The sequence below is a fragment of the Mangifera indica genome, chromosome 9 (genome assembly GCF_011075055.1).
Source record: "Mangifera indica cultivar Alphonso chromosome 9, CATAS_Mindica_2.1, whole genome shotgun sequence".
Taxonomy (NCBI): Eukaryota; Viridiplantae; Streptophyta; class Magnoliopsida; order Sapindales; family Anacardiaceae; genus Mangifera; species Mangifera indica.
The window spans coordinates 14108670-14120113 of record NC_058145.1 but is presented as its reverse complement, the minus strand read 5'-3'; the positions used below and the strand labels follow the sequence as shown (position 1 = coordinate 14120113).

Genomic DNA, 11444 nt, shown 5'->3' with positions numbered 1-11444 from the left:
TCGATGTGTGCTCGAGTAATATTATGTGTTTCTATTTTAAATACACAAATATATATACTTATACGTGTTATCATATAATTAGATATTATTTTATCTTTAATTTAAAATCATTTAACACATAATGATACATATAAATATAAATATATTTATATACCCAAAATAAGTGTACATAGATTTATTATTGTGTATTCACATATTTGAAGTGGTTTATACCCCATAAAATAAAATAAAAAAAGTTAATTATGACTGTTTTCTTATTATATTGCACAAATTTTATGATTAAATACTAACTTAAATGCATTTTGTTATAATTATGAGTTTTGAATTGTGTCAAATGGGCACATTAAAACACGTTTAATTGTTTTTCAACTTCTAAAGCTCAATCATATATAATAACATAGCTTATAATAAAAACAACGTTGAAAGTTAAATATTTTAATTTTATCGGTAAAAGCTGGGACAAATACCAATTTATTTTTTATTATAAATAACAGTTAGAGCCGTATGGTTATAGTATTTTAAAGATTATTTTGGTAATCTATCTTTTATTATTTACATTATCTTATTTGGTTTATCAACAATAAAATATTACAATAATATTCTATTACCAATACTGATAATCTAATTACTATATTTATCTTAAGTATTAAAATATTATCAAATTAATCTTAATTTTATTATAATTATATTATTATTTATTAATTTTTAGGACAAAAATAAAATTATTTTTAATTAATATAAAAAATATTTAAAAATAATTATATTTAAAAGTATTTTAATAAAATAATTTATTAGTATTATTTTATTATCGTTAACCAAACACATTAATTATTTATCCCATTCATTTTTATAAAATTTTATCAAACGTAGTAATTATTTATACTTAATAATCTTCTCAGTAATCTATCTTTAAAGTAACCTCTCTATTTTGATAATAAAACATTATCCAAACTAAACGCCCCCTTGAAATCTTTTTTTTAGAAGGCAATTACTATTAATTTATTTAATTTTTATATTAACAAGGACACTAAAAATATATCCAATTTTACTATTTAATTAGTAAATATTTAATGAGATATTAATATATGATTAAATATTATTTTATTTTTTATTTAAAATCATTTTATCACATGATATCTAAATACCTAATTAAATATTAAATAATATTCATAATTTAACTGTTTTTCATATTTTGGAGGATTATAACTGAAACTGCCAAGAAACTTGCTGTTTTATAGACAATGACACTAAGTTATAAATGCTTCTTCATTATATTGATACAAACTATAATACAAAATTGATAACAAATAACTCACAACAATGAAAAAAGAATGATAAATAGCCGGATACAGGGCAATAGGGCATATACAACCGAAGGAAAAAAAGAAGACACAGCCGGATAAATGAGGGAAAAAAGCAGCCAATTCATCCACCCACAAAGACTCACGCACAGGCACTCATCATAAACTCAACTAGCAGCAGTTGTACATAAGATACAACGCATTCGAGGAGCCCCCGATTGGGTATTCTCATCCTCATCCTCAACACCATTATCAAACTCATATTCGGAAAATGGTTCCCGGTGAGTGGCTCCAGAATCTCTCTTGCCACTAGCAGTATGCATGGAATCCATGAGACAATCCAAGTGATAAGCATGACAACAAAAGAACACAATAACAGACACATTCTGAATAGAGAAGGGATCAAAACACATGCAACATCTAGCACCACCCCTAGTTTTTGATTTAACCTCCATGGTTTTAACAGTTGATGCTTTTTCAATAGCCCGAGAAGTCCTATTGCCATCTCTCTTTGACCGTGCATTATCTTCTTCATTGGTCAAACAGATTGCGCGTCTTGCCTCATTGTAGTATTTAACTAAGAGATTTACAATATCAGCCTGTATGTTTTGGCATAACACCAAAAGGTCAAAAAGCATTATGTTAACCACTGACAAACCAACTTGAGCTGAAAATAGGCCAAAACTGTTTAAACTCTAATGAATTCGGTTATTGGAAAGATGTTAGTTTTCTTTTCTTCGGAAACAAAAGATTTGTAGTATTTAAGGAGATAAAAAAGTGACCAAGTGGATCCCAGCACAGGTGGATTCAAACACACAAACACTTGATTTAAAACGAAAACACGATAATATTTAATTTATAAATCAAAGGTCAGCCCCCAGACTTTAACACCAACACTATCAAGTAAATAAATATTCAACAATAATTATTAGACTAGCATTTCAGTGCAAGTGTTAATCAAATGAAAATTAAAATGAGATTGCTCAGAATACCTTCAGAATATCATTGCACCCATGTCTAAGAGATGTTTCAGTCCTGTAGTCAGTGACGATTTTAACTAGACGATCCCTTAGCCTGATTTCAACACAGACATGGAGAGAAATTAATATACTAGAAAAGTATATCAAGGTTCTGATATGTTGCAGTAAAAGAGTGTGGTTGAGATGTTTCTACCTTAGGGAATCGACATCAAGAATTTCGTAGTACCATAAAAGCAGTGGGTGAGCATGATATAAGGGTTCTGTTCTTTTATTTTATTTAATTTCTTTCTAGAGAATTTATTTACTACTTTGTGCTCAATGAAATAACTTCTTACAAGTTTAGAAACTTGTAAGAACTAAGTATAGTTCTTTTTTTCTTCTTTTAAAAGGAGAACTCCTTCATTGTTTTCTGCAGTGTTTGTTTCTTTTTTTTTCTTTTTTTTCACTTAACACTTAATAGATTTTAGTTCCACTTAATATTTACAACTTGCTAGAAACCTGTTCCAAGCTCAGGTCTGTTAGACCACCAGTTGACTGGAAGGTAACTTCCAGATGCGGATACCTTATAACTAAATCTCAACCTATCAATGTAAAGAATTGCATATCTTCATCCAAATTTTCACAGCAATAACATCATTGGACTCGAAAGCTACCGTATCAAATAGAAGACACAGAGATGTTAAAAAGAACTAATGGAGCAATATATAATTACAACTAACCGAGGTATCTCCAAACCATTGGGCACCGTATTTACTATATAGAGTGGATCAAGATTGCCAACTGTGTGTTCTAACAGCACACCAACCTACCAAATGAAAGAAGCAAGCTTAGAAAAACTTGCCAAATGACTCATAAACTACAAACTATAATATACGTACTAATCTACTGTCATTTTGCATATCAAGAATTTCAGTAGTATACCATTTCAGGTTTATGAAGGCATTGCTTAATCAGTTCTTCCCAAAGTTCATCATCATGCTGCATGTTCACGAATTCTACAGCCTGCACAAAATCAGAGCACTTTTCTAGTCATTGCCAATCATCAAATTACCTCACAACAGGGCAGTCTCAAAGCAACAACTAAAAGGTATCTGTCCAATGGAAATCCCCTCTAAGCAAAGGATATAAAATACCTCTTCTATGTCCCCTAATTTATTTATGATGACAGCAAGGGCTTGTTTTGAATTTCCCATTCTTCCAAGAATAAATACTTGCTCCCTTAAAAGATCTCTTCTGAAGCAAATATCATATGCCTGATACCAAATAGTACAGTTTAACTTAAAAAATAATACTAAATTGATAATTCATTGACCATTCTGACCTTCTCGAGTGTATAATGCTGACTACTACGGAGAAAGGGAAGTAGCATCTTTGGATCATAATCTGCATAAAGTTCTACCTATCACAGTGAATAAAAGACCATGCAATTATCAGATAATACACACAAGAGGAAAAACAAGCAGAGAGTCTATAATAACTAAATTCTTCACACATTAAGCATAAACTTCATCTTTACAAGTACAATTTTAGGTTTTGTTTATAGTAAATATCAGTTCTCCACAGAAAGTCTCATCACAAAATATGGCAAATTAAATGCAACCAGAGGGAACAATTCTGAGTTCTCATGAACTAATGTAATAGAGGTGATAATAACCCACCCAAGTTTTGAAGAATCGCCTTCCAGTCAAAATCACTTATTACTCATAATTTCCTACAACATGTTCCACAACTTCTTAAAGAAAAATTTGGTTAAAGAAGGGCATACGGCACTTTCTTCAAAATATAGCCATCATTTTCCATTCAGATTTTGAACACGGAATTGGGTTAGGGATTGGACTGGATTATAAATAGTAACATTCATGGAATGATGCAGTAGAAGATTGGGTAGGATGACACATGATACATAAGCTCCAATTCCAGTATTAGGTTAATGTTACTGAAACCTGAGCTTATATATCCTTATGATAAGAATGCAAGTCCATTTATTTGTTCACCTCATAATAAGCCCTGGCTTGATAATGTACATCTTGCCAACTAAAAGTGCAGGCAACTAAAAAGAATGAATGAAAACTAAATAATGACATCGTAGATACATATCTAAAAAAAAATTGAGCAACATGGGGGAAATCTATAAAAAATCACAAGACAATAAGAAAGATCTAGTGCAGCCCTTCAGTACCTGCATATCATGAAATTCCTTTCCTGCATCTGGATTTGCTTCAAACAATGAATGCAAAAATAAATGCAAGAAATATCTTGAATCACACTTGTTGCTGGCATCCAGAAGCTGTTCAACAACTTCAGATGGAGCAATCACGTCCTTGTTTTGGATCAATAAAGGAATTGCACGCTTGCAATCTAACAACATCAACTGCACAACCTGAAGAAACAAATAAAAAGATCAAATCGGAGGGTAAGTAATAGACAAGGAAGAAAAATGCAACAACCCCATACTACCAGCTCAAAAGGTTAATCGATTCCTCTATTAGTTGTCACAGATATTTGCCAACAACGATACTTCCCTACAGCAGCAAGTCCTGGATGATTGTCTCAAATTCCAAAACTAGCTTTCTAAAACATTGATATATGGTGAAGAATTTCCAAAAGTAACTTGATTTTTCAAACACATGTAAAACACAAGGAACTTTGAAAAAGCAAAGTAACTTAATGGATCTTTCACAAACTAGCATCACCATACCTTTTCATAAAGGGCATCATGCAAGTTATGCTTTTCAATGAAGTCAAAAATGTCGGGCTTCATTAGCTGAAAATCACAACCAGCAAAATTTAATCAAACAGAAGCAATTAATGTCAAAGTGCAAAACAGAAGCAACAACTGGGTTTCCTGAAGCATTTTCATAACTTGTACAATAACGCAAAGGGTGCCTGAGTAATTAAAACTATTTAATTTCCAACCCAGAGGTCTAGAAACCCCCTTGGACCAATCTCATGAGTTTCTAAGTACAAAGGTTGCAGAATTTGGTAGGATTCCCCAATTTAGAATCCCATGAGCTCATAAGAGAAGTTTGGAAATTTGGGGTATCAAAGAAAGAAAAAAAAGACATAAATCTTAAAATAACATTTTCACAAGTCAATGTCTTTTTGCACTGAATATGCATCAGAAAACTTACGTCAGCTTTGAGTAAAAAAGCCTTTTCATATTGCCCATTAATCATATACAACTCTGCCAAAGCCTGAACAAAATAGGACAATACGTTTTAATAATACTGCAATTTATAAGTTCAAAGTACATATGAGCGATATGTATACATGGACTCCTGACTAACCTCTTTGAGTTCATCAGTCATGGATGAAGTACTTAGCTGAGGTTCTATTACAGATATAACAGTCAGTGCTGAGTAAATAACAGGTGGCCAAGTTATAACAGTAGACAAAAGGTCCCTATGAAAAGATGGATTTGTCGCCAGAGCAACAAGAGCAACCTGTAGCATAAAAGACATAAAGCAGCCTTGATCCCAATCTGGCACAAGAGAAGAATTATCTATTATATCTTCTTGAATATTTCTCATACAAACCTCATAAGCAGTATCACGCAATCTTGGATTTTCTGTTGGCATGTATGGAACCAACACAGGGAGCTGACGGAGATGCGCAAAATGGAAAACCCATCTGAAAAAGCAGCCCACTCCTAGTATTAGCAAAGAATATGCAGAAGAGTCACACAAAAACTGCCTACTGCTTCCTAATACCTTTCCCAAGCTGAAGCAGATCCACGCAATAATTTGGGGCACAAGGATGCAGCTTCAGCATATTTCCGCTCCACAATCAAATGATCAAGATATGAAGATCCCACCTACAAATAGAACAACCACAATTTTATGACAATGCTATGAAATATACAATATTAACATGAAAACTTAACAAAGGAATCACCTAGAGGAAAAAGGAACTAAAATGTTAACACTATACTATGAAATATACTTGCATTGTTTAATGTTCATAACAGAAAGTAAATTGAAATGAAAATAATTAGAGAGTACCTCGTCAAGGAGTTCACTTCGTCCATGACCTGCTTCAACTGCAGCTAAAGCTTTTTCATGCCACCCATGCTGGAGAAGCCAAGCAATATGATCTTCAGCATCCCTAAAATAGCACGTGCATTAGGTTCTCAAGCACAACATACTATCACAATCAATCTAGAGTGTATACGGGAAAAATCATAATGCAAAACATTTATGCATTAAAAAATTCAAGATTTCAAACTTCTAAAACATTCATACCAGAAAGGATCCACCTTCTGTTGTGGGAAGGAGGGAAGAGAGAGAAAGCATTCGCAAATTATGTTATATTACAATGACCCACAATAATTTATATTAAGATGTACTAACAAGATTATTAATCAAAATATTTGTAGCTACTTTCTACAACTGAAAATTATTTTCTTAGTGTTAAAGTTGATTTTACATACCCATTGATAAGTTTCTAGATTGGACATGAGATGCAAGTGATCAATTCAGAGAGAGATATGATCATCCTTGAAGGCTGAGGAAAATTTTTACTTCAAGAATATAAATAGCATATTTGCTGTTTTCCATTCAAATGAGAGATTCAACAGAAACAAGCATGTTTGAAAGCAAGTGTTGGATTTTGTTGAACTGATTGATAACAACAATAGCACAAGATGGCAAGAAACATCATGATGTCAGCTTGATAGAGTGTGGATGTGTCAGTGTAATAAGGAACCCAAAAAGATATTACACTAGATAAGGAAAAATAACAGTTTTGTCACAGGTCAAACATATTACACAGAAGACACAAAATTCTAAAATAATATGGTTTATTGCCGCTAAAACATAGAGAGAATTGTAAGACAAAAGCACCACAACATGATTTTGTAATCAAACATCATCTTTCTCTCTATATGAACCCAAAAGATAAATAATAATAGATGCTAACCTGGGTTTTGCAATGACTACATCCTTTGGGGATACAACATAAAACAAAGGTTCATAACCAGCAGCCCACTGACCACCAGCATAACTGCTACCTAATTCATGTCAAAAACTATCATGGCTGCTTGATGTAAATTTTCTGTGATATAAACATTATAAACATCAAAAATGAAATTAACCTGAGAAAGGAGCATGAGCAAGGGAATAGTCCTTTGCCTTGTAATGCCCAAAGCCATGTACTGGAAGAGCATCTGTTGCAAGTTCATCGTTATTCCATGTTACTATGCGTACTTCTGGTCTCTGTGCATTCCCCTGCTCAAAATGAACCATAAAATATTAATAAGAGAACTGTATCCATATTATGATCTTTTACAAAAGAAAAAAAAATCAATGCATAAGAAGGTACATAGATCAGAGGAAAAAAATAAAAAATAAAAACCATCAACCATACCATTTTGATAAGTAAAAGAAATTGTTACCAAGATTGTCAATCATTCTAAATATCAAAAACAAACAGTGAACAACAGAACAGAATGGGACATAAACATGTATAATCAAATGTATGCAGAACAAAAAGTCATATGACTAAACATAAAATCAAATTCCTCCTTCATGAAATATTAAAAATAAAATAAAGCCTTCTCTTAGCAAAATGTTAGAAGAATAGTTATAGGAAATAATGCTAATTTCTTAGTCTACTGAATTCTGTAAGAAAAACTGAAAAAAAAAAATTAGGATGCTGCTTCAGAAAAATAACATAATAAAAGAGAATGTATTTATGCATTTGCTATACAGACATTAGGAAGAAAAGAAAAGGTGGAACTAGATATTACCTAGGCCAACATAAACTATCCCTAGAAATGTCTTCACTAGTGACATGAACTTCTATAGAATCATGTGTGCTTCAGAGGTAATGTCCTCACATTAAAATTGCTCACAGTTTACAAATAATAATAACAATAATAATAATAATAATAATAGAAAGACCACTATTACAAACACACGTAGCAAGAACTCTAGTTATAAAACCATAAAATTTTTATCAATTTTCATATTGATAAAAAATTAACTTCAGATCTAAACGCTCAATGTCAGAGAGGAACTAAATGCACCTTATAGCATCTGATGTGAAAATACCTGCCGTGAAGGAATGCAGCTACTAAATTCCTTCTCTCCATCTTCCTCCCCATAAATATAAGCTAAAACAACCAATGAATCACCAAATGGAGCGATTCCTGAAATATAATAGCTTGTTTGAAACGATGCCACTATATCAACCTGGTTCATGCTAGACACTGGAACATGGCTATAGGCCCCATTGGCTCCCTTATTCTGGTTTGTTCTTATAGATGCAATTTTGACATATGTGCCCCAGCCAATGACCAAGAGACTATCATCCTGATACGATTCAAAGATGGTTAGGAATGGGATAATTTCTTTAAAAGAAGGAAAAGAAAAGAAAAACTATGCTCATCTGCTGCCACCGATTCGGGGGAGGGCTAAAAAATTTTATACCACAAGAAAAAATTTTAGAAAGGGATTTGCTGCAGCTGTTCAGATAACCACTGAAAGCATGCAAAAACCATAGAGATAACTGCTAGCACATGCAAGATCTAGTGTTTAATTAAAAGAAAAAGAGTTCACAAAATGATTATTGCAGCTTTCCAGAAAACCAAACATGGTCCACTAAAACTTGACTAACCTGCCAAACTAAATGAGGAAGCAAGATTTCAGGACGTGGGCTTCCCCGTGGCCTCTCAATGTATGTGATACGCTGATCATTGGCGACATCATAAACTTTTACGCCTGCATCATTAGCCCAAGCAATGAGGCTAGTTCTCCACTTTACTGCATGTATTGGACCTTCACCAGAATGCAGAACCTAGAGACAAATATTTTACAGCATTCAAGGATCTAAAATTCAATTACAATTTTGCACAAATTATAGGTGGATAGGCATGTTCAAACCTGATCCCGGTAGCCTAGCCATTTTTTTGAATTAAAATATAAACGACCTGCTAAACCGCCAGTTACAAATCTTCTAGATGTTTTTCTCGCATAATCTGGGTCCAATGAAATAGCCTTCACTGGGCGATGATACTCAAACTTCATTTTTTCATCAGTGAAAAGGCTATTTATTACTACAGACCCATCATCTGAACAACTTCCTATATATTCACCTTCTACATCAAAGCTAAGATCATTGACCACAGCAGTATGGGCGGAAAATTCTTTAACCTGTACAGAGGAAATTCAAGTACATAAAACAAAATAAAAACCAATGATTTGTATGTAAAATATTAGTTACCAAAGACAACCATCTATAAGCCTTGATATAATATAGCTAAAATCCAGAAATAAAACTTCTTGTGCGCCAAAGTTATTTGAAGACCTAAAACCAGACTTTGGAGCCCTACCAGCAACAAAAGCTGTGATTGACATAACACAGTAATTCAAGTTTAAGCCATAAAAACTAAAATCAACTTTAGATGTTGAACAAAGAACATGATTTTTAGAGATAATAAAAATATAGATTTAAAAAAAACAATTACTTGCAATAAATCAGCATCAAACCGAGTGGTCAGCCAATTGCTAAAGGAACCAAAAGATTAACATTTTCAATTAACTTGCACAACGGACTTATTTGGATAAGCAGTGACAGCCAGTTTTAATTTTATAGAGACAATTACAACTTGAACGAAAACACAAACTTCATTTTTTATCTTCTTTCCCATCACTCAGTAAGTTTAAAACTGCAAGTAGAAGTGACACGAATACAAAATTACCATTTATTGCATTTGCCCTTTGCATTAACCAAATGAAATTGACCATGCTAAAACTGCCAGTAATTGAATAATGTCAGCAAGAGATTCCACTAAGGTTCGAGACCAAACATTAACAACATTGAAAGCAAAAACAACTTAGATAAGTACAAACTATTCTTTGTTGCATAACTTCTGATCTAATATACAATTTGATACCAGACATGTCAACTTTTATGCTAAAAGCAAACAACATCAAATTACCAATGTAAAATCAATATGTTCATACAAGCAATTAAATTTCAAGAGATCTCGAATTGACAAGTAACAACAAACTACAATCAAATTCAGACGCAATTAAAGAGCTCAAACAAAATGTAAAACTTTTTTTATTTTATAAAAGTATTGACTAACCTGATTCCCCAAAAAATCGAGAATATGAACCGTGCCGGCATGAGTGCCGAGCGCGATCATCCGCTCAGCAATAGCAATACACGAAGCGGCGTCGTTTTGTATAAGCGAAGGGATGCTACCTCCCATTCTCTGATACTTGAGCCTCGGCTCTTCCTCCTCCTCATCTTCCTCCTCCTCTTCTTGTTCCTCTTCTTCTCTCTCGTCGTCTCCTTCGACGCCATTCTCCGACGGAATCGAAGCCATTTGTATGGTTATTGTTGTCAGGTTTGTGCCGTTTAGATTTGAGAAAGTGAAGGAAGAAAATTATTTGGAAGGAAGAGATCTGTTTGTTTTCGTATTCTTTTGTACTTCAATTTCGTTAAATTATAAACAGTTGTTTAATTATTAATTTGCTACACAACAAGAGAGTTGTGACGAATGAGGTGCGCCCTGTTACTGTTTTTACTTTTTTTCTCCTTCTGTTTGGGACCTTCCCTCTGCTTCGCTCGCCTACTAGTGCAACCTGATACGACGTCGATGTGTGCGAGACATGTTCTTCAATCATTTTGGTAAATTCATAATAGGATTTCTTTTTTCTTTTTCTTTATTGGTTGGACACTTCAAGATGTATAAAAATTTTAAAGGAGTATTTAGCTTTCACATAATTAAGTTGTTCCTCCAGCGATAAAGAAACAAAAATAGGCCAAATAACTGTTTCCCACCCAAACTTTGATGAACTAAATTTCTACTCCTTTTGTTTCAATTTTTACCCTTCTTATTTTTTACCCCTCCGAGGAACAATTAAGGGAAGCCAATCAATTAACAAACCCTTGAAGCTCATGTTAGTGACGAGATATCTCAAAGTTGGTGATAACACTACAAAATCATTTAGAAATAACCGTGGATATTGTTGTTCTTTTAAATCTTGTAATATTTTTTACCATATTCATTTTTATATGGTGATAGAGATGTTCAATATTTTCATGCTTGCACATGTTAACATGAATTACAGTATTTGTAATTACTTGTCAAATTAATTTATCATTTCTTATTTCTTCAAGTTGATCAAACAGTCAAAAATAAGACCCGAGCTCA

General features: G+C 32.9%; 1 protein-coding gene across 1 annotated transcript; it reads right to left on the bottom strand.

The window, feature by feature from the left end:
* Positions 1-1248: 1248 nt before the first annotated feature.
* Positions 1249-10785, bottom strand: LOC123225124 (vacuolar protein sorting-associated protein 41 homolog). The gene is made up of 19 exons (XM_044648992.1): positions 10371-10785; positions 9163-9432; positions 8897-9076; positions 8332-8592; positions 7374-7506; positions 7199-7289; positions 6283-6385; positions 5992-6095; positions 5818-5911; positions 5569-5724; positions 5413-5475; positions 4980-5045; positions 4461-4661; positions 3603-3680; positions 3415-3534; positions 3203-3283; positions 3001-3086; positions 2294-2375; positions 1249-1900 (listed from the first exon to the last, which is right to left on the bottom strand). Exons 1-19 carry the CDS (start codon positions 10611-10613, stop codon positions 1469-1471), a joined length of 2844 nt encoding a protein of 947 aa, XP_044504927.1. The 5' UTR covers positions 10614-10785; the 3' UTR covers positions 1249-1468.
* Positions 10786-11444: the final 659 nt, after the last annotated feature.